Source organism: Acanthochromis polyacanthus, chromosome 5 (genome assembly GCF_021347895.1).
Source record: "Acanthochromis polyacanthus isolate Apoly-LR-REF ecotype Palm Island chromosome 5, KAUST_Apoly_ChrSc, whole genome shotgun sequence".
Classification (NCBI taxonomy): Eukaryota; Metazoa; Chordata; class Actinopteri; family Pomacentridae; genus Acanthochromis; species Acanthochromis polyacanthus.
Genome location: NC_067117.1, coordinates 22,976,266 through 23,003,854, shown reverse-complemented (window position 1 = coordinate 23,003,854; position 27,589 = coordinate 22,976,266). Strand labels below are relative to the sequence as shown.

The 27,589-nt window shown below is 41.3% G+C and overlaps 3 protein-coding genes and 1 non-coding gene across 8 annotated transcripts; 2 read left to right on the top strand and 2 right to left on the bottom strand.

The window, feature by feature from the left end:
* Positions 1-435: 435 nt before the first annotated feature.
* Positions 436-8,531, bottom strand: LOC110955297 (dynein axonemal heavy chain 1-like). 4 transcript variants are annotated; one of them, XM_051948788.1, is made up of 19 exons: positions 8,439-8,531; positions 7,966-8,114; positions 7,598-7,748; positions 7,350-7,482; positions 7,114-7,266; positions 6,719-6,974; positions 6,446-6,603; positions 6,137-6,348; positions 5,156-5,454; positions 4,914-5,064; positions 4,212-4,405; positions 3,813-4,035; positions 3,531-3,650; positions 3,361-3,443; positions 3,101-3,242; positions 2,735-2,890; positions 2,422-2,620; positions 2,074-2,333; positions 436-1,119 (listed from the first exon to the last, which is right to left on the bottom strand). In XM_051948788.1, the coding sequence occupies exons 2-19, from the start codon at positions 8,112-8,114 to the stop codon at positions 1,111-1,113; spliced, it is 3,048 nt and encodes a 1,015-aa protein (XP_051804748.1). In that variant the 5' UTR covers positions 8,439-8,531; the 3' UTR covers positions 436-1,110. The 4 variants fall into 4 exon arrangements, with proteins under 4 accessions (XP_051804748.1, XP_051804746.1, XP_051804747.1 ...); XM_051948786.1 differs by having other exon boundaries at positions 436-1,114; XM_051948787.1 differs by having other exon boundaries at positions 436-1,114; positions 2,074-2,327.
* Positions 8,532-9,034: 503 nt separating this feature from the next.
* trnae-cuc (transfer RNA glutamic acid (anticodon CUC)) lies at positions 9,035-9,106 on the top strand. Its single transcript has one exon. It is a non-coding gene; the product is annotated as a tRNA-Glu (tRNA).
* Positions 9,107-16,412: 7,306 nt separating this feature from the next.
* On the top strand, positions 16,413-23,207 carry si:dkey-202e22.2 (netrin-4). Of its 2 annotated transcripts, none has more exons than XM_051948441.1 (10): positions 16,413-16,571; positions 17,990-18,441; positions 18,520-18,831; positions 19,110-19,236; positions 21,046-21,234; positions 21,395-21,611; positions 21,731-21,858; positions 21,936-22,004; positions 22,089-22,259; positions 22,424-23,207. In XM_051948441.1, exons 2-10 carry the CDS (start codon positions 18,124-18,126, stop codon positions 22,558-22,560), a joined length of 1,668 nt encoding a protein of 555 aa, XP_051804401.1. In that variant the 5' UTR covers positions 16,413-16,571; positions 17,990-18,123; the 3' UTR covers positions 22,561-23,207. The 2 variants fall into 2 exon arrangements, with proteins under 2 accessions (XP_051804401.1, XP_022055902.1); XM_022200210.2 differs by lacking the exon at positions 16,413-16,571 and adding an exon at positions 16,664-17,454.
* A 50-nt stretch (positions 23,208-23,257) lies between these two features.
* On the bottom strand, positions 23,258-26,968 carry LOC110955281 (mitochondrial intermembrane space import and assembly protein 40-like). Its single transcript, XM_022200211.2, has 3 exons — positions 26,781-26,968; positions 25,696-25,794; positions 23,258-24,509 (listed from the first exon to the last, which is right to left on the bottom strand). The coding sequence occupies exons 1-3, from the start codon at positions 26,800-26,802 to the stop codon at positions 24,151-24,153; spliced, it is 480 nt and encodes a 159-aa protein (XP_022055903.1). The 5' UTR covers positions 26,803-26,968; the 3' UTR covers positions 23,258-24,150.
* Positions 26,969-27,589: the final 621 nt, after the last annotated feature.

The window sequence follows — 27,589 nt, the reverse complement described above, 5'->3', positions numbered from 1 at the left end:
CAATATTTAAAGGTTGGCGAAGTCCCTTCATACGAGACTGAAATTATACTATTCAGAATAACTACCTAAAAGGGTAAAATGTTCTGAACCATAAATCTGTCAGCTCCATACTCCACCTTTAAACTGTTGAGTGATCGACCTGCTAGGTCTCAAAGTTGTCAGACAAGCTCCTGTCTGCTACGTGCCACACAAAACCTTTTTTTTTTTTTTTTTTTATGATTTCAAACACTATCCGCACCATTCCACAGCCCTACAAGCTCTCACATAATCAAATTGTCAGTCTCTTCACAGGAGAATGTAAGTGATATGAAAATAATGACTCCTGATGTTATTAGTGCATATGATATGTATATGTGCATTTATACTTGTCTGTATTTTCAGTAACATTGTGTGTAAAACTTTGGCTGATACAGATGTATGATCCAAGCACAGGGATGATTGATAATCACACTTTAATACATACCAGCATGTTGTAATTTCCATCAACACTGAATCACAGCAGTGAAATATAACTTTACTCACATAAACTCAAACATTAGAAAAAAAAAACTTACTTAGCTGAAGCTGTAAAACAAAACAGAAGAACTAACCTAACTTTCTGTGGTGTTGAAAGCTGACAACAGTGGCTACCTTTTGTATTATTTATATTATTATTAAGAGGCATGTTGAGAAATAAAAAGCCAAAATAAGTGCTTTACAAAGTTGTATCTGCTTTTTGATAGTTCACACACTGAGACAAACTAAATAGTTGAAGTAAGTAAAATTAAGTAAAATCTGTTTCCTGTTGGGGACATTAAAGTTAATACCAACAAGCGTGTTGTGTGGCAGTTTGTAAACGTGAACATTGTTTTACAGACACTGACTGTCCATGAGATGGCAGCATTGCCCTCTAACTCTGTATGCGTGTTGGTACGTTCAACATAACAACTGAAATACAACTCATCAGGTCTGTTATAAATCACATATTTTCTATAGATGTGATGTGTGTGAAAGTCATTACTTATGCAATGTCACATTTCAGTGCAGTTTATGCCAACCTATGATTAAAATATATTTTCTCAATGTATATGTTTGATCATCCTCTTCTTTCAGCAGCAAAAGCTCTGGATTTCATCTGTCCTGGAAAAAGAGGAAAGTATTCTTATTTTCTTGAACATCTAATTTGTAACAGTATGTTTTTGTTAGGAGGCATCAGCTCCCTGCTTGACTACATGGAAGCTGTTTTATGTAGAAAGGTGGACATTAGAGGCACACTACTTGATTTATTGTATATTGCATTTAATTTTACAGAATTGTACTTCTCCTTGAAGCTAAGTTTATTAGTTTGATTAAAACAAACAATACATTAAAAGGACAATAAGTCCTATATGTCGTCACCTGTCAGACTTTTTCCTTGGAAAAGGTCATCTTGTGCTAGACCTTAAATAGGATTGCCCCAAAAGCCACTCGTTTATGTGATAGATGAGTTAGGTTTCAAGTTTCATTGGACGATAGATGTGAGATCAAACTGAAAGTAATTCAGATAAATATTGACAGAAGCACACATGCTTTGTTCATTTTGAATGATTATTGTTGGTCACTGATGGTGGAACTGCGAGTTGAGGCATTATTGGATGGATCTTATGAAACTCGTGTATTTTTTGTTAACTTTGTCAACTCTGGTTTGTGGTCTGATCTGAAGGCAGCACAACACAGCACCACACCAACTGCTATGATTTAGCTGTTTGGAGTAAATGAAAGTTTTTCCCATTCTTTCCTTTGTTTTATTTTTATCCTTCTGGAGGCTGCTAGTTGATTGGAAACCGCATATATGTGGCTTCCTATTTTTCCAGCTCATTTCTCCAGCATAAAGTTTTGTCCTCCATATGCATCACCATGTTCTCTCACTCTTCTACTTGCAATAGAGTCACCTATTTTGTAGAAATGACATGACTGTCTTGTGCTGCATTTAAACATCTACATTTTCTTCCTTCAGAAAATGAAAACAAGCAATGACGCTCCATTCTTCACAGGCTCTACACAGATCATTTTGTACAACACTGCATTTAGAATATGGTTACTGTTCAGTGGTACCTGTTCGGAGCTGTACTCTTTCGCAGCCACGTCAGCCACATGAACTATGTCATCCATGTGGTTCTGTAGGCCGAGCTCCAAGCAGCAGGAGAGGGTCAAGCTGGATTTGGGGTGAACTTTAATCTGAATGCGTTCGGAAAGCATCTTCCAGTGGTGGCTCCTCATTACGGGGTTCCTCAGACTCTGAATTAGAGGTATGTAAGAACGGAAGTCTTCAATCTTGCTGTGGATTACAGCTGCCGCCATTTGACAGTCTAGTGCTGCGTAAGACATAGACAGCAGCCAATGAAACAACAAATCAGACACCTCAGTTTGACTGGTTTGAACAGTAATAGATGTATGACCTACCAGGAATGTCCTTGAACTGTTCAATACATCTGTGTATGCTTTCGAGGGCATCAGTGACGCTGCACTCAAGCTGCTGAGGGTCGATTGAAGACAGCGGGTCTTTGAACCAGCTTTCAGTCCACTGGAGCCAATCAGAGGTGGTGATCCAAAGGTCTTTAAAAAGCTGGAGGTCCTTCATCAACTTCTCTAAACGGTCATACTGTAACAATAACAAGATTTTGTCAATGAAACCATGTCAAATGTATATCCTTGGTAGTTTTTAAAACCTCTGGAATGAGTAAATTACATAAAAATCCATTTGCCTTTCACTTACATTTCTAACAGGCAAACCAAGCAGATGTGATCTGGTGTTGTACTTTTGGGCCGTAGTCTGGCATTTGATAAGTTTCTCGCTTATATGTCTAACTTTGTTGGCAGTCTCATGGGCACGATCAGTGTCCGAATGGCTCGCAAGTCCAGCAACATACATCTACAAACAGTGATAGCGATTTAAAGTCAAATAATTCCAACAAACTTAGTAACCTTTGTGCCTAAAAAATAGGTACAAAGATTAGTCAACTGTATATCAGGCTGTGAGGTCAACAATATCTCTGAAGAGGAATCAGAAAATTATTCGAAACTCATCTGGAAGTAGTCCTGTAGTTGACGAACAGAATAAAATCGATTATACTCAGCAGACCTGTAGAGAGTCTAGTTGCTCCTCAAGGTTGTTCTGATCAGCTAGATGGATCTTGCAGAAGTTCTCCTCATCCTCCACATGCCGGAGAGTCGCTGTTTCAATCTGGTTGATTATCCTTTGAGGCCATCCAATGGCCGTCCACCTGCACAGATAAGCCACTTTTCATAACAAATCACTCAACAGTACATCCCATATGACATCTAAAAAAATGTAATCTTAGTTTTCAAAACGTAGATGCTAGCATGATGATTAAAACTTACTTTTTGTTAAACTCCTCATTTGTCAGACAGTAGCGTAACTCTTCAAATAGCTCATAGTCTGGTAAGATCTTGTCAATATGTTCCTGTTGAGGACAGATTTGAAAAACAAGTTGTACTCACGGGCTGAAACAATTTAACCGAAATACCCACCTCATCCCTTCAGTTTGCACCTTGAAACTCTTGAGCAGCTCTGGGATTTGTTTCATCCATTCCCTCATTTCAGTCAGTTCCTCAATGCTGTTGGGTTTCTCATGTAGCTTTCTGCTTATAATGTGACACTCTTCACATGCCTGAACACACAACATAACACTTTCGGTGCAGGATGACACGCAGCACAAAATAATTTATCCGATGCAGTAAATCTAAGTATTTTGTAAAGAAAATGATCAAAACACTTCATTACATAACACTCACAGTATCAAAAAAAACAAAACCTTAAGTTAACAACTTACATTATCGATCTGATTGCGTAGCTTCAGAACAAATCTGTCCAGCAGTGCATTGGCTAAAGCCTTTCTTTTCTGGCTGAGAGACAGACGTACACCTTCCACATGGACAACAAATGGACCAATCACAATGGAGGATGGCAAGGAGAGTTCAATCCTCTCCTTTTCTTTGAAATGCTGTTCCACCTCTTTCTTCAGCTCTTGGGATGTCTGTTCGAAATTATGAGATCTGGCAGCCAAATAACAGATTCATATCAGAACTAAGGAATGATTCAGAACAAAGTATGATTTCATCCAATAGGACTGAATATACCACAAATCTGGCTGACCCCAATCCTCTCACTTATGAGAGAGCTGAGAGATATTTGATACGCAATTCTAACCTTCTTAAAAACTCAAACTTACTTGAGAAGAGTTTCCACGTCCAAGTTGTGTAGCTCTAAATGCTTCTCGTATTCAGCAGCATAAGCCCTGAGAGGTATAGCTGCTTGTATCAGAGCATTGCGGACTTTTTCTCTCAGCTCAGTTACTTCTGGTTCCCACAACTTTACTGACTCGAGCAACGGATCATCACCAATAAACAAATTCTTCATCACAAACTGGGTTGGACAAGAGCAAAACAGAAAAATCTTCAGCATCCTTGTCACTCATTGTACACTTGTCATTATTATCATCCAGGGATACAATAACGCATTATGAACGGTTATAGTGCCTATAAAAAGTATTCACTCCCTTTGAAAGTTTTCCCTTTGATTTGGGTCTTTGTGAATATAATTGTCACCATATTTCTTCCATCTTCCATTTTCATTTCACTAACTGTGTGACATCTACTCCCAATTTTCCGCACCTGCATAAGTCATTATAAAGAGGGTGAATACTTGTGCAATAATCTTTTAAAATTACTTTCTAAAAACCTGCTTTTATTTTAATGTGAAGCAGTCTTTTTTCTGTAAAATCTTGTTTAAAAAAGACCACGATTCAATGCTGAAAAGCAATAAAAAGGGAAAACTTTCAAGGCATTGAATACTTTTTTATTGGCACTGCATATACATTTTAATTTTTTGTTTAATGTTGTGTGACTCAGGTGATTGCATATATTAATTTTACCTTATCAAGCTGTGGGACACTGTATGTAGCCTGAATGCCCTTATCAAACAGTGTAACAATTGATGTCTCAAACATCCCCAGAGAAGTGCTGTAATGAACCCCAGTCTGGTCCAGAACTAAATCCAAAAGGAACAGAGGATTTTTCTTTGGCCTAGATAAGGATAATGGAGAAATATTTCCAACGGACCTGAATATACATTTTAAAAAATTATGAAAATTTGTGCAAATGCACTCTGTCCTACTTGTAGGGGCTGGTGAGAAGGTCACTCCCCCATACAAGGTCCTGAGGACACGTCAGCACACTGTGGCAGGCGTCCAGCAGCAGCTGAGTCAGGCTGGCCAGTGAATCCAGCACAAGATGACGCAAAGAATCCTGCTGATTCAAACGGACCACAGTCATCAGTTTGTACAGTTTGGACATCTTGTAAATCTCCCAGTGAGACTCGTTTATGTTGTAGGCGCCCTTGCCAGTAGTTGCCAGCTTGCTAGAAATGTTGTTTCTCAGAGTGTCTGTCCATGTCGTCCTAAGCAACGAGTTTGTCTGGAAAAGGAGGAAAAGATTTTTATTCATGTGAAACCCTAGTCAGTTTGTGTTTCTGGTCATTCCCAACATCAGCAACAAAATATCCACAGTTAAATTCAAATGCATCAAAAGTGTACAGGCCTTTCCCCAGTAAGCCATATTTGTCTCAATAATTTTGCATTATGATGATGGGAAATTATGCATTTAAATTCCTGTTTGAACGAAATTAATGCTATGTTGGCCCCGTAGTTTACGATATTTATAGTTGTTACTTCTGTGCCACAAAACCAGTTTTCTTACATTTGTATTTGCATAATTAAATGCCTGTTTTAGGTCCCATGGTTACGACATATGCATTTGTTTGGTCCCTTACTTCCTATGACACAAATATTTTGAGTTTTTCTGAAGTCAGAGACTAAAAGTTTCCCAAACTCTAAATCTGCTGACACTGTTTAACAAAATCTTTAGGGCTCTCTTTTATCCACGGCCGTCTCGCTGAGTGTTTTCACTTAACAGTTATTTTATCCTGTCTTTTTAATCAAACTCATTATTGGGTTTATCGTAGTTTTTTGTACTATGATTCTTTGAATTTAAGTTAAGCATTTCATGAATGAACTGTGCTATCAAAGTGAAATTAGTTTTACGATTATTTCATTTTCAAAACAGAAGGCACCTAAATACTCTGTCACTACTTCTGTACCTTGGTGTGAATTTTAGACTGGATGTCTACAAATTCGTCCAGTTGAAGAGGCGTGACCGAGGTGACATTGAACAGCGTCATTGTTACTACTTTGTTGCACTCAGACCACATTTTGGATAACACACAGATCACCTCTGGCTTTGTTAGCATAGAGGTGAAGACAAATGCATCTCGCCTCTTCTTATAGTCAAAGTGAGGAACTGGAACGCAACCTGTACAAGAAAAACAAACCAGGGCTTAGATTCTGTACGTGACACTACATACTGGATGATAAATGTAAACAAATGTGTACAAGGCCAACTGTCCTACCAGTTTGTGGTACACACTCAGAGTCCCTCTGCGGAAGGGTGATGTGTGGAAACTCCTCAGGATGGCTCATCACTACTTTTTCAAAGATCATGGAGTTCATAGTATGATCATATTCCAGTTTGATCTCCTTCTCCAAGTCCTCTATACAATTCTCCAAACTGCACACATAATCGTTCTTTCATTCACCCAATTTGTTAACATTTCAATTCAGAAGAGCCACCATAAAACAGATTACACTGAAGAAAGAGAAAATTACATCATGACATGGCTCACTTTTTTAGCCTCAGGCCAGGAGCTGATAGCACGAGTCTTTTCATGTGCTCAAGACTGTCAGCGCTGAGAGATGGTGCTCCCGGCCAGATGGGCATGCACTCCACAGACAAGTGGTAGAAGATCAGAGCCTCTGTGTGCTCCCTGTAGCGCAGAGCAAACTGGATCCGTTCAACAAAGACAAGTGGGTCCTCAGCCCTGAATAACAACCTGATCCTGGGCACCCAGTATTTACTGCCTGCTACCAACAGGCTTATTCCTATGCAGCAGAGGGTGATTGGAAGCATAGATACATGGTCACGGACAGCAGAGATTTCATTGGCTGTACTATAGAAAAATTCTGACATAATGCCATGTTACTATAGTACAAAGACATAAAAAACAACCAGGGGATTTACCCTTTCTGTGTTTTTTGTTTGGATTTTTGCTCTCATCTGCCTGTCTAGTGTTTTGGTGAACCTTCTGTACCAGGTACTGACATTTCTCTTTGCTATAGTCTAGTACCCCAACTACATGCCAGCTGTACCTCAGGGGTGGACTCTGAGGGTCATCTTCAAAAGAGAAAGAAAAGGACCACCATCACAAAATAGGAAAAAAAACAAATATATGTCTACACATAAGAGGGACATTTCACCAGAAGGGGTCTCATCGTCAGCAGGCAGAAGAGCTTTTGCAGGAACAGGTTTTTGTCCAGGTGATCCCTCAGCATTTCCCAGAGCAAGCCAGTCCTCTGGTGTCCTGCAGTCATACTCCTCATTGTCAAACATCTCAAGAAAAAACATAGGAGAGGTGTGAAGTGAGAAGTGTGTCATGGTACTGAAGACCTTAATATAGGAAGGGATTCAAAAATGTCAGAGAAGATTGCAGCAGTAATATATTCACCTCTAGTGGGAGGTAGGCTGAAACAGGATCATCTGGTGTAGTCCCATGCTCATCACTATTGTTCAGATGTTTTGGCATTAGGAGATCAGAGGCTATACGTTTTCCTGCTAGAAGCTGTTCAAAATCTACCTTCAAGTATTCCCTTCGATATCTGTTGAAAAACACAGTATATATAAAGTATTTACGTCACAGCAACAGAAATTTAAAACACAGCACTTAGTGACTCCATTTTACAAGCTGTTGCACTATAAGAGAAAAACACTAAATATGCGTTATCTGCCAGAAGGTCCGTCAAATTGGTCCCACGTTGTATATACTCTAGAAAATGTCCTCTATTGTCATACATAGTGCACATAAACAGAACATACCTTTCTATCGCTAACTTGCGGGGGATCTCGCCGGGACGGGTTTCATAGGGAATCTGGACTTTGGGTGTATCTCCACCCTGGCAGAAGTAGGACGTCTGTGATGACTGTGAAGTGTGTGATTTGTGGTGGTTCTTTTCTTCATCCTCCATCTGGAAGCAGAATATCACAATTAATGTGTGAACGACGACGCCTGCATTTAGTTTGCTTTTAGTTCAGTATACTTATCATGTAGCGTTAGAGGTAATTAAAACTCCTCACACAAACACGGCATTTTGTGTAACTTTTTGTAAGTTATAACCGACGTCTGCTGCGGTTATTATTACTGGCAGAATTACAAAACACGGTCTATTAAATATCAGCTACTTAGTTAACCTTAGCTTTTTTTTCTTGGACAAATTTATCTTAAACAAACAAGTAAGGAGCGGTTGCCTCTTTAATTCTGTAAATAACCGGAGATATTAATTATGGCATACCTCAGTTTAAATCTCAGTTTGCAAGGGGTAGTTAACTACCGGTATGTTGACGGTGGGCGTGGCAACGGTTGTCATGGAGATAGAGACGCGTAGCCCATCAGACTGAAACATAGAAGTGCAGCTTGAAGACGCTTCTAGTTTACTCCAATATTTCAGATTCCTTATTTCATTTCAGTTTGAAATACGTTAAAACATATTTGTATGAAAATATTCAACAATATGTAAAGAGTTGAAGACGTGGCTAAAACAACCTCTTGCTTCCTTACCCTCTGTATATCCACTGATTTTTTTTAAGCTGGTCATAGATCTTCCTGTATTATTTCCTTTGTGAGTCGCACAGTCGGATTTTTCAGTTCCTCTGGCAATTCTTTTTCAGGCAAGACACAGCCAATAAGTCCAACCCTGACAAAGTGCTGATGTTCACGGGTCGTTTTATGACCATATTCATGCAATTAGGCTGACTGAAAATCGCATGTGTCCTAAATTTAGTTACAGTGATCACAGGTTTTTTTTCCACACTTCATGACAAAATTTATAAAATATTGGATATTTAGATGGCGTCGAAATTGATGATGTATTGAATGTCAATATGTAGGTCCCTGGTGGTCTAGTGGTTAGGATTCGGCGCTCTCACCGCCGCGGCCCGGGTTCGATTCCAGGTCAGGGAACGTTGTTTTTAGTCTAGTGTCATTGTTACATCGATATTCTTCTAATGTCAGGAATCCAGATTGACCCATACTTGGGATGTGGCTTTTAGGATGATGGTGGCACAGAAGGTAAGACTTATGGTTATTGATTAGAAGCCCCAAAAGTGATGGGCTGTATCTGTTGATTAAGCAAAGCCCTTCACCCACCCATAGACTGCATATGCACACGCATCAGGAGTACCTTAGTGTGGCTGTATCTGCATCTTGATCCAAGCTTCTTAACAAGCAAGGATAGACAAAATCCCTTGCAAGATCCATAAAGTATATAAAATAAATTAAAAACAAAAGTTGTACTGTGAACACCTTATACAGTGATACAGATGCTGTAGTGTTGCTACTAGTACTTAAGTAAAGGATCAGAATAATTGTCAATACACTGGTGAGGGTGAAAATAAGGAAGTGAAGTAAGATAATCAAAACAAAAGAAGACAAAGAGACATGGCAGTAATTTTAAAAATGCAATTAAAATACAGTAAACTGCAAACTATCCCCTGTAGAGAAGACAGTTTTCTTTGCTGATTGGACCATTTATCATTCAAACCTTTTTCCCAGTCTGTAAATTCTAGTTTAAATAATCTTCTGTGTTCTATAACTTGGATAAAAGCATTTGATAGTGAAAGCAAAACTAAGTTGTTGCTTGAAAAGTTAAATCCATTCTCTCTATACACCGCTTCATCCTCACTAGGGTCGCGGGGGGTGCTGGAGCCTATCTCAGCTGACTCGGGCAAAGGCAGGGGACACCCTGGACAGGTCGCCAGTCTGTCCGAAAGTTAAATGTACATACATAATGTACCTATCTAAGGTAGGTTAAGTCTGTAGGAGATAAGTATTGAAAGCTGTGAGCATACTTACAGTTATTTCACATGCCATCACCATCCACAGGTAAGCAGCAGAACACTCACCTCCCACGCTGCTCCTGGTGAAGATAGTGATGGCAATGGCAGTAATTATAATCTAATGGAATCTGATTGGAATGCACACTCTCCTGGGCTCAAATTTGAAACCTTCTCCATTCACACTCATGAAAGCTTGAATATGTCCTCAAGGGGGAAAACCCCATTGACCCGTGCGATCCTCACACTCCTGGGTCACAAGGGCATCATGACCTCGTCTGTTTCCCATGGTAGATCACAGGCATCATGCACTGCAGCCCCTGCTCCTGCTCCTGGCCTCTTCAGTTAAAACCCATCACAGCAGCCTGACATTGGGTAGCCAAGCACAAATGAATGGTCTCATGTGTCCGAAACCTCACATGTCACTTGTGAAGGACATCCCGCCACGCAGAGAGTCACAGAAGATGTGTGTAGCCTGTGTGAAAATCAGATCCAAGGGCGTAGGAGGTTTTGCGTCTGGTTGTGTTGCTGTACTAAAGGTCATGAACAAAATGCTTTACAGTGGAGCCAAAGAGCAGAGGTCAGATCCGCACAGAACAGCTTGATATGGATGCTGTTGCAAGTCAGTGCAACAATCGGTCATTAATCAAGATGGGCCTGTTGAAATGTTTAGTTTGAGGTGTTCCACTTCATTGGCGTCCTCTCAATGCGCTCAGTCTGCAAAGCAGTGACCTCACCCAAAGAGGAAATGAAAATGAAAGACTTCCCCAAGGATCCAAACAACCCACAACTAATAATGATATTATCATATCAGAGTGGACTCAAATCATCCTGACCACAGCAGTTTATTAATGATTAACACATGGCATCGCTATTGGTTGAATCCGGCCCCAAGGTTCCAAAGAAAACCTCACAAGAACCACAAGTCTGTGATGAGGTGGTGGCCCTCAAAACCCAGTTGCCTCTTAGTGTTTGGCGACAATGCTGCGGCCATCTCTGGAGCCAGGAGGCCACCATGGAGATGCTACGTGATTGGACAGATGTGGTCAGCAGCTCTGGCTAGATTGAACTGATTAAACACAAACAAGCTTTGTTACAGAGTTGATCCATCCTCTTTCTCTGCTCACTTCAGCCCAGCAGCAGAGACACTGACAGAAAAGATCTGACTGAACATCAGCCTCCAAATAACATTAAACACTTACATAATCACCCATATGTATAATTTGTCTTCCCTCTCTTCATCCTCTAAACCTTAAACTATTCATCCACTGTTCTCCCCCCATTTCTTCTGTTTTACAGGACGGAGATGTTGTGAGTGTCATGCTTTTCTGAACTGCCTATAACTCCTATTTTACACTAATGACATCAGCATGTGCTGCTAACTTTAGCTCCTCCTGGGGGCCAGATGTTGGCTGATAGGATCAAACACTGCCTGTACCCCTCTTACTGTCACACTGTTAGGAAAGCCAGGAGAGCTTAATGGTTGTACATATTCCCCACATACCTCTTTTCTTCTGCCGAAACCCACAATCCAACCACAAATGTGGGCACACCCTCGTGTTACAGTGCGATTTTATTTTGCATTTGCCTGTATGCAAATGGAAACATACAGAACTATGCAGTGGGGAAAAGCCTCATTAAGCTTTCTTTGGAATCTACTAAAACTGTGTTTACTTATATTAAAAAAGGCAACACATGCTGGGCTCTTATGTTTGACCAATAAAGTCTTCCTCCTCGTTTACACAGTGACACTATGGAGCTCAGACTCCTGGAGACACTGTAAGATTCATTTACACCTACCACTTACAATTTTCAAAGCTCTCTGTTTTTTGTTTAAAAGCACCACTGTGGTCAATGAATGCCACTAGTGTCAGGTCAGAGGTCAAGCAGAAGCACCACGAGGGCAGCAAATGCCACATTAACATCATTATGTTTTGTGACTTTGCATTTTATAAGAGCAGAGCAGATACCAGCAACATCTGTATGAGGCTACCCGCATGTAGATTTGACATTTGATCTTGCCTGGTCACTCAAAGTGCTGCTGTTTAACGGTGACCTTTGTACTTGACTGTACATTGAAGTTGCTACCATCGGCGGGTGACTCACAGGTAGACCATGCGTGCCCATAAAGACTTGTTTAATGAGTTGAGAAGGGCCTCAAAGCAGCAAAGTGGCCAGACACGGAAAACAGTCTGGAACCCCCAACCTGTGTCCTGGGACATCGAGCAGCTGCGTTTGAGTTTTCCTTTTATCTGCTCCATTTCTTAGTGTGACTTTCGTAGGTGAACCAAAGTCAGAGCCCATAAAAATATTCAACATAGTGGGAGCATCTCAGTGAAGCGAAGTTAAAACTCCAACTAAAACCGCTTGTTGGTAACTGATGCTGAGTGTCTATCATGTAGCACCGCCTAATTATTGAGATGTCTTTGCTCAGCTGCTTATGTTTTTATGTCAAACTTCATGTCCTTTGAATTCACTGAAGTTGTTTGGGGCACTTAAAATAAATCATTATATAAGCGGCTTTATCTAAGTGGGTGTGTGCATATGAGCTGGAAGAAAAGGAAAGCATTGAGTGGAATCTGTTACACATGTCTCTGTGTGTTATTGTGGTCCAAAACCAGTGTGTGCGGGCATTCCAGTTTTATTTGTGGGTGGGCGACGGAAAGAGTTATCAAGTAATTGTCTCTGTGTTTGTTTGCATCCACGTTCCTGCATGTGTTTGTGTGTTTATGTGAGCGAGTTGGTGTGACACGCAAAAATGAATCTTGTTGTTTCACGACATCCTAAGCGGATATAAAGAAGTCACACAGAAACACGAAGGGGGCAGGAATAGGAATGTGTGTGTGCGGGTGGGAGGTTAATTTGTTCAATATTAAACAGGAGTTTCAGCTATAAATAAGTCAACGGCACTCAACTGCAGCCTCTTCAAGTGAGCCACTCTTTAACATTCCTCAGATTCCTCCTTGTTAAGAATTAATAAAGAATAAACGGAAACAGTTCCGCATAGTTTTCTGTCATTTACACATATGTAAGAGTTTACGACCATAACTCTTCCACGAGCAAACACAAATCCACACTCAGGCTCACAGATGCACGCATTATTTGGCAACATGCCCCAGAGTCTCACAGAGGACTTGATTTGTCATCCAGCCTCATCTGGCCTCTATCAGTTTCTGGCCTGACAGCTTAATCTGTGTCATTCATTCTCTCACATCAAAGAGGCACCAAGCAATCTAAACCTGTAACGTTTGAACATGAGTGTGACCAAAATCACACAAACGGAGTAGATTTGAGAAGGCGCAATTTAGCAAACATGACAATCATTACAACCAACATCAGCAGTGCAACAGACTTTCTTTGTCACTTGTTCACTCTAGTTATCCTCTATCACACTGATGATAAATTCAAACAACGGACCGACTTAAATAACATCTGAGGGTAAGTTCTGATCAATGGACTGGACTTGAAATAAACACCCCCAATGCCCTGTTGAGCTATAAACTGATTGCTGTCTGTGGGAGCGACCTGTCCAGGGTGTCCCCCGCCTTCACCCGAGTCAGCTGGGATAGGCTCCAGCACCCCCCACGACCCTAGTGAGGATAAAACGGTGTATAGAGAATGGATGGATGGATGTCTGTGGGAGCAATTGATCTTATGTCTCTCCATGATTTGATCTGCTTTCTGCCTTTAATGTTGATGGCATTAACCTGCCTATCAGCTAAAAAAGCTTTAAAGCCCCACTTTAAGACATTTATTGTGACAGCTGCTTCTAGACTACGATTGAAATGTTATAAATGCATCAAAATTACTTCATTTCATTCATGAAAATTATATTTTAAAGAATACAGCTCACAGGATAATAGGAAAAGGAAAGAATTCTCAATTGCGGATGTAAAACCCATCGGTAAACCATCGGTAAAATAGTCAAAAGAAGGACATTAGAAATACCAAACACATTAAACAAACACAGTACTACCTATAATCATCCTAATGTAATACCAGATTAGGCTATAAACTGCACATATTTTTGGGCAAAATCATTGTTTTGGAAGACTCGTTAAAGTGTCTCAAACATTTTTGCAGTTACCACAGACATAGTTACAAAGCTGTATTTGCATGTTATGACTGTTTCACCCAGACAAACGCAGATGAAGATGTAAATAAACTGAGCAGCGGCTTCAACAGGAAATGCACAATCAGTTTTTGGGGGATGATCACCTCATGGCACAACACCACCTTGACCTTTCAGTTATGTCAAGTGACAGTTTTCAGGGTGAATTATTCAGGAATTCCTTTTGTTTTACGTAATCTTTACAAGTATGACTGTCTAACCAAGGCTTTCTATACAGTATCTGGCCCCAGTCCCATGTAGTTTGCCCTGTGAAAGCTAGAAACAAGCATCTCCTTAAAAATCCGCCAAGACAATTAAGTGTGACCTCAGTGCTTAACTCACGCACACCCTATTAGCAGCTGCATTTATTGGTTACTCTTGTGGCCAGTGGATAACGTCATATGAGATCCTACTGTGTGTTGCCATAGCAAAAGCAAAGTGAAGACCAGAAAACCAAATCAAGCTCTGATCGTGTTGGCTTTTGTGGTCGACATGCAGTAAGGTCACATAAGGCAGCAGCTTAATCCTCCTTGTTATATGGAGAAACAAATACGCTGAAATGTAGGAGACCAAGATGAAGAGAAGACGTGAAGGGAGAAGTGGTGGGTGACACAGTGTGTGCACGTACCAGCAGCCTGGACAAACCTAAAGGGAGGGAAGTCGAGGTCTCTGTTCGTTTGACCTCGTCTCTTTAACCCCAGACCCCCATTAAGCTCTGTAAATGAGAGAAAGAGGAGCAATTAGAGAGGCAGTCATGAGGCAGATAGGAGATCCCCATGACCTCTCAGGGCTGGTATTTGACCTCTCACAGCTGGGAGTCCTGATGAAGATAATATCCTGAGCATGGAAATACACCTTAGTATTTGCTGAAACGTACCGGGTGAAAAAAAAGAGACATTTTTCCTCTAAGGGCGCAGAATGCAACACATGCTGGAAACAGCCGTGAGGATGACATTGTTTATCCCAGTTTGTATGTTCACATTCTAAACAAGCATTTTATTGGTTGTGGGTGGGTCTGCATTCCTATATCACATAAAACAATCTTTAGGTGGAATTTAGTCAATTTAGTTTTGAATGTGTTTTGCATTCTACAGCTTAAATGAGCAACTGGATGTAGTTTACTTGTACAGGCGTTTATCACACTTGCTGCTCTTAAAAATGTTTTATGGCTCCACTGCAAACTTTGACTCGAAACCTCAATAACTTTAATGAAACCTATAGTTTTAGAGCCTTTTTCAAGATCAGAGAACACTCAGATACAGTGTGAACTTTCTCCACGGCTGGACCACGCTGATGATTTGCCTGTATGTTTTATCCATTACCCCTCCTCCTTAAGCACACAAACGCACGCAGATCCCCACCAGTAACCTGTGAAAAGATGTGAATCTCATTTCCATGTGTCCCATTTAGCCAGAACTAACTCTAAATCAGGCTAAAGCAGCCAGTAACTATGTCTGTGTGCCACTAGCATTACCAGATAACAGCTAATCCCTCATAAACGCCATTAGGCTAATCTCCCATAAAGCTATTCTTAGCATATACTGCACCACTGGAGTGAGACAAAGGCAGAAACTGAGATGTGTGAAGATGAAGGCCAGCCTCTGAGGGTTTTATTGTACGAAGGCCTGCCAGACCCAAGCTGGTGTTAGAGTGGAAATCAGGGGGACAGAGAGATGAAAGGACAAAGCAGCAAGGGGTGAACAGAGATAAATGTACAGCAGATAGAAATGGAATGATATGTGAGGAGAGACACAGCAAGAAAACAAGCCTAAACTTTTAGACAGATTAGAAAAAATCTGATTGATCGAGATTGATAAGGAAAAAATAATGAGTAAACTGTTGGGTGCTTCGAAAACAACATCGTATTGTATTTTGTCAGCACAAACATATCACAGATCATCATCATCATCACTGGTCCACTCCAGTCTTTACTAATTCTGCCTTTGATCTCCTCTCTGGGGAAAAGCAAGCAGGCAGGTCTATAAACAATTTGAAGACATTTATGGAAACCAATCCAATTCTGTGCGTCTATTCCAATTTTCTGAATCCCCTGCATTTGAAGTTAAGCCATAAAACTGAAGAGACACTGTGTTTATTCTTCCAACTAGCGAGACTGTGTGCCAGGGAAGGAAAATACATCAGGCTCAGCAGAGGACTGTACGTTTTCTGTGGTTGAAAAGAATTCAAAAAGAAGGACTGTCATGTACGAAACCATGTGTTTATTATTCAGTGTTATAAAGAAGAATGACACAGTAATGCAACCAGGCAGGCAGGCAGATGGGAGAAAGGCTCTTTTCTTGTCCAACTCATTTGCATGCAGCTTCAAGCTGCCAGATTCTTTTGGTGCCACAATGCCCATCAAGCTGCAAATAACTGCTCTGACGACTATTTTTGTCTCCCTGCTCAGGTTTCTCCCCGCGAGACTTCAAAGAGACTTGTAACTTGGAATTACTGCAGCTGAAAAACAGGAGGGCAGAAGAAGGTAAACTAATTTCCCAGCTCTATTGCGAGGTCCTGGTTAGTGGAGGGACCTGGTTTTAGCTGGTATGCGCCGCGCGGCTGGTTCATATTAACCTTGTTGACGAACTCGTGCCAGTTGCAAGCTTCTTCTCCTGTGCGCACGACCTTCGGAGGAGTCACCATGGATGAATAAGGGGCCGATTGGACAAATAATCCACTCTCTCACTTTAGGTGTTTTGATGCGGCATCCGCACAGTGTGTGTGTGTCTCTCTGTGTGTGTGGGCGGAGGGCAGCCATGTATAAATAGAGCGCACAGTCCCCTCGTGCGTAAACGCGTAGAGCGCTGGACTTGGCTGGCGCACAAAGCCCTCTGCTTGGCTGGAAATTAAAAGAAACGTTTCCATGAATGTATTAGCCTACAGGCTGCGTTTCATGGCGCAAAATAGAGGACGAGAAATAGCCATCAAATGGCAATTGGTAACATTTCGTTTTTAAAATCGCAGTCAAATGTGGAACGTTCTTGGAAAACCCAACGATCCATCTTTTGCTGCACCAAGGAGGCAGAATCCACTTTTATCCGGGAGAGGTTCACTTTAGCGATCCCCGAGGATGATTTGAACTTCAGCTGTCAACAAATATTCCTGAGAGGACATCGGAAAAATACTCCTGGCCTCATCTGGACACTTTTGCGCAATGCGTAATTGGCAGAGAAATGCGTTTGTCTGTTAAATAGACTACATAGAATGTTGGGACTCATCTCTGCAGGAAGGCGTTTATCGCACCGTGTATGTTGTAAACACAGCAGGAACAAGGATGGTAGTGTCTAACATGCTCGGGACGGGTCGCCATGAGATGCTGGTGGCGCTCGGTTGGCTGTTTTTATTTGTGACGCGGAGCGGAGCAGGTGAGGCGCACCGTGGTGTGTTTGTGCTGATGCTACAGTTCTGAAAAAGTTGTGTCACTGAGGATAAACATACCCTCTAACTTTTTACGCTGGTTTCAGGCCAAGTTTAATTTGCTTAAATGTGTTGAAACTATGAAAAAGATGAGCTCATGGCGTCTTCCTCTTTTCACTTGCTGATTTTTGTTGTCGTAGAAGACAACAAACATCAAACGTAATATATTTGATAGTGTGGCTGCCTCGTGTCTTACCATTACATGTAACCTGAGAGCCTTAATGCTTTCTATTGGAGAAAGGGCTGGATTCTGTCACAGCAGCAGCAGCAGTGGCACAATGGTCTGGAAAATTAAATATTCATGGCTAACACAAAGAGAAGGACTTTGGTTTTGTCCATGATGTCAGTACTGGAAAGTGCTAGCTGCCACTTTGTCAGCACGTATAAAGCACTGACCTCAAACCCCCCATTATCTCTACACTTAATAAAAGTTTTCTGTCACATCATAAAAGTGTGCTGATTCTCCTTCACCCTCTGTGTCAGATTCTAGATGTGTGGACCATGCCTGTAGCCCACCCATTGGGAACCTGGCTAGTGGCAGGACCCTCCTCACCCTCTCAAGCTGCTGTGGGAACAACAGCACCCTCCACCACCAGGACGCTCACCCACCTGCCCACATGACTGATGATCCTTTCCTGCATCCAGATACCTGGTGGGCATCAGGTGGCGATATCACCGGGCAGGAGCAGCAGGACGAGATACGCCTGGATCTGGAAACACAGTTCTGTCTGTCTCATGTTGTGTTGGTGTTCAGGTCAACGCGGCCTGCTACTATGACCATTGAACGTTCTGTAGACTTTGGAAGGACCTGGGAAGTTGTCAAGGTGTTTGCGCACAACTGCAGTATGGAGTTTGGTTACCCCGATGACTTTAATGTGCCAGGCTCTCTGTGTACATCTCGTTACACTGATGCTGCACCCTGCAGTGGAGGCGAGGTAAGAGAATATGTCCACAGATGTAACGAATCAGAATGTGTGGCTCAGTGCTGTTCAGTGATTTCTTTCTCCTTCCAGGTGATATTTCGTACACTATATCCCACCAGTGCTAAAACACTCGACCCCTACAGTGCGGAGGCTCTCGCCCGTCTGACCCTCACCAATCTCCGTATCAGACTGCTAAAAGCTCAGACTTGTCCTGCATCTCTGGACCCCTCAGCAGAACCGACAGGCCCCACAGTTTCAGCTACACCCAGTACAGAAAATCCAGCCTCAGCACCTTATGCCATTTATACTTTACTGGCCAGAGGGACCTGCCTGTGCCATGGGCATGCTGAGTACTGTGTCCCGTACAACAACAGTCAAGTCAACGGACAAGACAGTAACATGGTGAGCAGCTTCTCCTGTGTGTTTATGTCTAAGATGATGGTCAGTTTTTGCCAAAGTTCCACTAAAGACTCACAGAACATAGATTTCGAAATGTTTGGTCCAGATGTAAAATGTGCTTAGAGAGAGAAAAATCACCAAGGAAAGACTCTTAAATAGCTTGACTTCCACTTTTCCACCACCTGCCTGGATGTATTTTATGGTTGTCTCCAGACAGCAGGTGTCTATGACGTGTGCTAACGTGGGTGAAGTAACTGAGCAGATCCAGATGTGTCTTCCAGGTGTTTGGTAGGTGTCTGTGTGCTCACCACACTGCCGGGGATCACTGTGAGAAGTGTGCGCCACTCTACAACGATCGTCCCTGGAGGCCTGCCAACGGGAGCAGCGGGGAGCCCAACCCCTGTCAGAGTGAGTGGCCAACATCAGGACCAGACGACTGTCAGATCAAAGAGTTAGCATTTTGCTGGTAAAGAAAGGGGGGGGGAGACATTGTAAAGTGTCCCCATGACAAAGTTTGCTCAAGCAGCACACTGAAACCCAAGTTCAAGTTAAATCACTTTTGCTGGGTGGATGAGAGGCAACAATCGTAAACAGCTAGTCATTTTAAAAAATATAAGTTCAAGGCCTATTCAGAGATGCCTTCATGGTCCTGCTAACCTCTGGTCAGTTTACCTTTGATTCTGAGTTGTGTCAAAGTGCTTGGACCCTCTTATTCAATGTAAAAAAAAAAAAGAGAGAAAGAAAAATAATGCTGTTCAGTTATAATTTTTGAAACAATTTCAGCAGTTTTACAGTGTTTACATATTTTGATAAATCTCAAATGACAACTTGTAAAATTACAGAAAACATCAGGCCAAAATTATAAATGATGTCCATTAAAAAATATGTACTTGTATGAATAGTAATTTATTCTTTTGCAATGTTGGACTGTGAAAATACATAATTTTTACAGTGTACAGATGTTATATCAATATTTCTTAACTGTTATTTTACAGATTGTCTCTGCTTTGTTAAATTACAGATTTAACAATGTAAAAACACAGAAAAAAATATCAATCTTCATGTGAACTGTTGAAAAGGACAGACCAAAACTGTAACTAAAAATCAGTGATTTTCCAAACAGTTCTTACACTGTTTAATTATAATTCAATCAGCCACGAATATCACCATTTTTGACAGATATTTGCTATTATTTGAAACAAAATATATGTATTTAAGGACTAAAAAAGATAAATAATCTTTAATTAAAATCCATCCATCCATTCTCTATACACCGCTTTATCCTCACTAGGGTCACGGGGGGTGCTGGAGCCTATCCCATCTGACTCGGGCGAAGGCAGGGGACACCCTGGACAGGTCGCCAGTCTGTCACAGGGTTACATGTACAGACAAACAATCACACTCACATTCACACCTACGGGCAATTTAGAATAGTCAATTAACCTCAGCATACTTGTGGACTGTGGTAGGAAGCCGGAGTACCCGGAGAAAACCCACGCATGCACATGGAGAACATGCAAACTCCATGCAGAAAGATCCCAGGCCGGCATTTGAACCGGGGATCTTCTTGCTGCAAGGCGAAAGGGCTAACCACTAACCCCTGTGCAGCCCTCTTTAATTAAAATCCATCCATCCATCCATCCATCCATCCATTCTCTCTATACACCACTTTATCCTCATTAGGGTTGCGGGGGGTGCTGGAGCCTATCCCAGCTGACTCGGACAAAGGCAGGGGACACCCTGGACAGGTCGCCAGTCTGTCGCAGTTAATTAAAATCACAAAAGTTAATAATTTACGTGTCACCAGCCAAAAAAACTGGTCAAAACTGTGAATAACACTGAATACCTGTATTTTTCCCAAATAGTTCTTTGACAATGTGTGATTTAAATCAGCTAAAAAAAATACCATTATTACAGCTTTTACAGTTGTCAAACATGCCATTTTTAATCTGTTTTTTAACATATTCTTTTCTGGCAGAAAAGCTTCACTAATTTTTTTCAAATTAATATTTATTGTTTTACTGTGTTCCTGTTGACAGGTCTAATCTTTGAATTGTGTCTTGTATTGTCAGTGTCAACACAAACTGCAAACAAATACAAAGAAGCAGTCCTGTTTAGACTCATCAAATAAATCGTCCATCGTGTACTGTGTTAACTTACTCTCTGATGTCCACATTTTGTCTCTTGTTGCGCTGACCTTTACGTCTCTGAATGAAGAGTGTGAATGCCATGGCCACGCAGACAGCTGTCACTTCTCTCAGCGGGCGTGGATTTCCTCTGGCGGCACCAGTGGGGGGGTTTGTGACAACTGCCAGCACAACACTGTGGGCCGTCGATGCCAGCGCTGTCGCCATGGTTACTACCGCCACCCATCCCTGCCCCTTAAATCCCCCCACGCCTGCACACGTAAGGACAAAAGTCACTTCCTGCGGCTTTGGATTGGCTGATGTGTTCCAAAGCAGCTTTCATGATTAATGTTAAGAAGTCACACAACAAAGGCTTTGTAGCTCCATCTGCTGGCATATTTCAAATTCATAACACCTGTATTCATGTCCGTGTTCCCCAGGCTGCTGGTGTGACGCCCAGGGCTCTTTGCCCCCTCTGCCTGGAGAGGAGGGACCTTGGTGCCACCCCAGGACGGGTCAGTGTCACTGTAAACCTGGTGTAGGTGGCACAAGCTGCACCCACTGCCTGCCTGGCTACTGGGGCTTTGGAGAGGAAGGCTGCAAAACCTGCGCCTGTCCTCACAGCTGTGATCCCACCACTGGGCAATGTCTGGACAGGTAGACACACTCCTAATCTCTGGTAGTATTTTCCACCAAACGCACAGAAGGCTAAACTTAACTGAATATAGATAATTGCTAATAGTGGGCCTTTATGCTTCTTTTTTTCCCATTTACAGCTACACAAATAATCAAGTAATAAATGTGCCCATTGGTGGAAGAATCCCTGACCTGGATCACATGTTCACAATTGAAGACGATGTTCAGTGGTCGAAGGAGCTCGCAGTCTCTGCTCTGCATTACACAGGTGATGGTCATCTGCATGGTGAGGATCAAACTTGGAAATGAAAGTGAACCAGAGCATAACTAAAGATTTGTACACAGGGAAGTGCAGCTGTAAGGAGAAAAAACTGAGAAGTGTGTCTGACTTCTGTAAGACCAAACATGATTATGGTAAGAAATATGCACAAATTGGACTTGTTGAAAAACTGTTCTATAAACTGTGACCTGCAGTGTGGCTTTTCTTCTTCGTGGCAGTGATCAAGGCGAGTGTGCTGTCCGCTCATGACAAAGGCAGTCACGCAGAAGTGCAAGTCAAAGTTCGGAAGGTCCTTCGATCAGGGCAGGTGGCGCTTTATTTGGGAACAATCAGTATTTATCCTCTGTCCTGGACCAGCCGTGGTTGTACCTGCCCGATACTGAACCCAGGTAAGACGTGCTGACGACATGACAAAGGAGGTATACATGAAGCACAGCACTGTTCAGTAGCCAGTATTTCAACATTTTCTACAAAAACTGTTAAGCATGAAAGATGAACAGTTGAGATGATCAACCAGTGACATTTACACCATCTGGCTCTTTACCTTGACCAGGCACAGAGTACCTGCTTGCCGGCCCAGAGGAGCCCGGAAAAGGTCGTTTGCTGGTCACCATGCAGAGTGTTGTGGTTCCATGGACACCTCGATTAGGTCTCTTAATATCAGAGGGTCTGAGGAATGGATGCCCATGATCCATATGGGCCAAAAACACGGGACACACTTCAAAAGATTTCACAAGACACTCATAGGACAATTCAGAAAACGGACTGAAAATCACGATCATCAAGAAAGAAATGATCAAGGAGTCAAACTCGTGATCAGTCTCACATGTGAGTGTACAATACAAAATACTCATGAAAGAGTGAACTCCTGTCTCAGTGGAAGGACTAAATGTCTCTGTGTTGTACCCAACTCTCAAGACTGAATATGCAAATCTGCAAAACTAATTTGTAAAATTAATTTGTTTGTTGTCATCTCACAGCAATGAGCCAGTTCCCTTTTGGAACAGGCTACAAGTTGGTAAAATACCTCGATTTGTCTAACAAATCTTCTGTGAATATTTTATCTTCTCTTTTTTATACGCAAAGAGTAATGTGCAAAAGATGACGCTACTTTATCAACTACATAGAGTGAACTGTCGAAGTTTAGTGTTAGCTCCTAAATATTACTTAATATTTAGGAGGCAAAGCGTCCTGGTGGCCTTAACATTAAGGCACAGGTCATGATCCAAATATCCCCCGTTCACATCCAGCCGGGCTTTTTGTTCCATATTATGATCCAATCTACCATCTCTCTCCTGTTGACTATGTAATAAATGTAAATGTTTATCCCACAAAAACAGGGATGCTGTTCTTTGTCTTTGGAACAAAAGGAAACTGAAAGCTGAAATTGTTAGATGATCATTTTAATCCAGACATTTTTGAGAAAAACCATCAAGTCCTTCAAGGCCTGAATGACAGTGAACAGCGACCACAACGTCCAAGTGAAGACTCTAGACAGTGTTGAGACAACAAAAAACAATTGGGCAGTCACACGTAAACGTGATAGGTCAGATACTAAGTCATGTAAGAACGATCCCAACCGTTATTTCTACTGCAACAGATGTTGATGGAGACCCTGAAGCTCCTACGAGGTGCCAACAAACGGAAAACATTATAATGTAACGGCACAGCAGCCTTTGTTTCTGACTGATAATTTGCATTTTGGTCTCCAAAGTGATGGAAAGCAAATAGAACTAAGAGTCAAAACCTATTTTTTACTGAGGTAAAAATAATAGCATAATATTGATAAAATTAACACATGTCAAGATTAGTTTAGATTTCTGTCAAACTGAATAATTAGTTATAAATCAGAGTTGAAAGATTCTCCTGGCTTGCTGACAATTACAGGAAACACACACAATTGATGCTAACAAACAGCTTTTCTGATTGAACTAGAAAACAAGCAGCAAATTAAATTTCTATTGCATATAAAGTGAGTCTTTCAGCTAATGTCCCTGCAGCAAATAGCTTGGCCCACCGTCAGTAATCACATTAGTAAATGATTTGTAAGTGCTCAGCAAACAAAGCAGCCTATATTTTTGTATATACGCTACGTTTCTCTGCAAGTCTTTCTCTGACAGCCTGTAGTATTTCCCATCAGTGTCAGAGCTGAGCTGATAAGTCCTCTCCGAAGGGTTTGAACAGGAGACAAGACCATCAGAGCTCCTCATAGAGAGTCACTTATGCTGGCCAGTGCTTCCACAAAGAGAACAAGAGCCTGTAAATGAAGACTGATTGACTTTAGCTGGCAATCTGGCTGTCTGTAGGTGAAGTGCTGTCAGACGAGGCCGCTGCTGGAGTAGAGTCACTCTCAGATATTAAGGCAGAATTGTCAGATGGGGCAGCGGAGTCAGATCCAGAGCTGGATTCTCCTTGGGAGGAGCTTTCTTTGTCTTCCTCCTGGGGGTAGAGCTCAGGATACCTCTGCATGCACTCTTGCATGTTACGGAAGTTGTCGATACACTCGGAGCCCTTCACCTCTTCTTTACTGTAGTGGAAGCATGAGAAGGCCTCCTTAAACTGAGACCCACAGGGTCCGCTGGCCATGCCGCCCAGACAAGGGCAGTTCCAGTTTATGTCTCCATTTGGCAGGATTAGGCCTAAAGAAACCACACAAGAGCAGTTTAGTTATAAAGTGTCATATGACGTCTTCTCTGTTCCTGGAGGAAGCTGTCTAAAAATGACAATATCACCTGAGTTACCAATCAGTCAGAAGCAAAGATGGTACATAATTTGAAGCTTTGAGTTAGGCGTTTAGTTGTGACCATCTTGCTCCTTCCAGACCAACCATGAGTGGTGGATTTGAGTCACAACTTTAAGAACACGACATGTCGATACCCATCAATCCCAGGGTAGCTCCTCCATAAAACATACCCTGCTTTATTGTCTATTTTCCTCTAAATGGGGCCATAATTTACAAAACGCACTATCCTGTTTTGGATTAGGCTTCAAACTAGCAACTGAAACCATAAACACAACAGGAAACTGAATTTACAAATCAAATGAGGCAGATTGGTTCTCTCATAGACTAACAAACTATCTGACTTTTCAGAACCAGAGTCGTCGCCCTCTGCTGAACTTTAGAGAGAATGCAGGTTTAAGCTGTTTCAGTGTTTGCCTTTCAGTCCCAGAGGATTGCATATACAGTTTATGGTCTGAAGATCAAAAATTTTCATGAAAAAAAACTGCATCAGAGATTAATGAAAAGAGTTTAAAGATGTGTGTCCTCATATTGGATGGACATTAGAGAGTAAACATTCTCATGTTTGTGACTTGCAAGTGTTGACATCATCAAAACGGTGGTATGACTACAAAGTTGGTCATCTGATTCTTAAAATGCTCTGCAGCATATTCATCACATTGGCCATTAAATAAGGACTTAACGACACTGAACAAGTGTCTTTGACTGAAGGAAGGCATCCATGTGCAGCTGTCAGGTACTTTCACATTAGGAACTGTCAATGTGGCAGATTAATAATCTAAATCACAAAGAACATCTGGTCATAAACACTGTTTACAATTCAGAAACTGATAATTATGAAACTTCAATGTGGTATAAACATTGCTTATTGACAGATTAGACTATTTTGTGTTATGAGAAACACAAAAAACAAGGATCTTTAATTTTTTTGGAACAAAGAAAACAAGTTCTCTCAGCATCTGTTCTTTCTTAAAATCATTCTTTAAAATCAAGTTCCTCAACTTCAGAACAATAAAGTATTAAATAACTGGAGTAACTCTTCGAAGAATGTAGAAAACCAGTTCCACAAAGACTACAACACTAACCTTGCTCCTCATACGGATCATTGGGATCATCTGCAATCAGCTCAGCATTGCTTGGTGTGTCATGGTCTTCCTTCGTCACAAAGATGATGCGATCTTTACCTTATGTGACAATAAAGAAACAAAAAAATTAAGCAGTAATTGGGTAAACTTTGAAGGTGGGAAACCTGGTCTTGGCTTATTGAATATGATGCTTATTTTGAGTTTGTCATAACTGCAAAAATTTAAAATGTATTGCTGTTATTACTGTTTTGTGGCTGACAGTGACACTTGGTAGTGTTGTGGCAAAAAAATGATTGCTTGCTAAAAAAAATCATGTCTGCATTATTTTACCTGCTCTGTGCCCTAGATAATAACCAATACAGATGTGTTTACCAGTCAAAATGGCTTTAGAAACCCATGCAGATTTAGCATCAAAATGTCTTGATTTCATTCATGAAGATTACATTTTAAAGGTTAGAGACTGCAGGATAAGTGGAAAATAGACAATTGCCTTATGTTATTTGTAAAACTAATCAGTAAATCACGCCAATTGCAGTCTATCTGAAATACTAAATATTTCAGAAGCAATAATATATTATTAGGCTATTCATATTTAGTGTCGGGCCTGATAAACTGTAAACATTTCTGGTCACCATTATTGGATTACAAGAACGTTTCTGAGACGCTCTTTCGCTGCACGGACATTAAGTTTAGTCTATTTGCACGTTATCACTATTTATTTATTTGTTTATTAGACTCAAATAAACAGGGTACTACAGCTTTAACAAGAAGCGAAGAGCAGTTTTTGGCATGCTGTGATCACTTACGATCCCAGGGTCGGTTTAAGCTTCTCCTCACAGCAACAACCGATAGCAGTTTGACAGTTCAACCGATTTACTAATAATAATCACTATTAAGCCTCAGCCAGAGCCCACTTATCGTCACTACCTCTGGTGGTTTTTCTAACCTTCGTAGCCAGTTAGCTAACGCGCAGTTACCCACGGTAACTTCTCGCTGTTTCTACATGTTAGCTTAGCATGGTGGCTGGCTCGATGACATTGCTCAGCCGTGGACGGAAAATGAATGAAATAAAAAAAGGAAGTTACCCTCCTGTCTGCAGTACGACATTTCTGCTGGCGGTTTCGGTAGTCGCGCCTCGTTCTCTGTGACAAAAGATGATCGCTGTGAGACAGATTAATCAACAACCGCAAAGAGTTCATTTGACAAGCTACCCGGCGTCCACCAGCCCCGTTACCCCTCTGCTCTGACCTGTCCACATGCCGGCGCACGATAATGACGTCGCACGTCGGAAAAAATAAATGAAAATAAAATTAAAAAACGATTTTAGATACATGTAAATAATTAAGATTTAATATAATGAATACTTGCAACAAACTGAAACATAATAAATTATTAATATGATTACAATTTGTCACAAACCTAACATGCCATCTTTGTAAGTTGTGTGTATTTTACATTACGTTTTTGAATCTTTTAACCTGGCGATGCTTACAAATAAAAGTGACCATGACAGCAATTTCTTAAATGGCCGTCTACTTACCAGTTCTAATATTAACCATACGTCAGAACTTACCTGAAGTCCCTTACAGTGTACTATTTTACAGGCCATTGAAGTTTTCCGCAGTTTATCGTCATAAACACATTACTGTCGCTGTGTATATGACTCATGACAAACTGTAGGTGATGGCCAATGTGAGCTCAGACGTCCCAAAGTCTAAAGGCAAAAAGTCCTCAGAATTTCACTCAGAGTTGTCAAGGTAGATTCTCAGACATCCAGGTGATTGTAAGAGTTGGAAAAGTGAATATTGGACAAATTGCAAAATTAAATCTAAGTTGGGACAATCTCTGTAAGTGTAGCTGATGACTGCACAATTAATATTCTTCATCATAACTG

Excerpts from the sequence above, each read along its gene's own strand:
- LOC110955297 (XM_051948786.1), bottom strand. The coding sequence starts at position 8,114 with ATGGAGGATGAAGAAAAGAACCACCACAAATCACACACTTCACAGTCA. Across the intron at positions 6,975-7,113 it reads AAACAAAAAACACAGAAAGG|GAATAAGCCTGTTGGTAGCA; the intron begins GTAAATCCCCTG and ends TCTGCTGCATAG. Across the intron at positions 6,604-6,718 it reads CCTGGCCTGAGGCTAAAAAA|TTTGGAGAATTGTATAGAGG; the intron begins GTGAGCCATGTC and ends TTATGTGTGCAG.
- si:dkey-202e22.2 (XM_022200210.2), top strand. The coding sequence starts at position 17,364 with ATGGTAGTGTCTAACATGCTCGGGACGGGTCGCCATGAGATGCTGGTG. Across the intron at positions 21,235-21,394 it reads ATCCCCCCACGCCTGCACAC|GCTGCTGGTGTGACGCCCAG; the intron begins GTAAGGACAAAA and ends CGTGTTCCCCAG. Across the intron at positions 21,612-21,730 it reads ACTGGGCAATGTCTGGACAG|CTACACAAATAATCAAGTAA; the intron begins GTAGACACACTC and ends TCCCATTTACAG.
- LOC110955281 (XM_022200211.2), bottom strand. The coding sequence starts at position 26,802 with ATGTCGTACTGCAGACAGGAGG. Across the intron at positions 25,795-26,780 it reads GTCGTACTGCAGACAGGAGG|GTAAAGATCGCATCATCTTT; the intron begins GTAACTTCCTTT and ends TTGTCACATAAG. Across the intron at positions 24,510-25,695 it reads TGATCCGTATGAGGAGCAAG|GCCTAATCCTGCCAAATGGA; the intron begins GTTAGTGTTGTA and ends TGGTTTCTTTAG.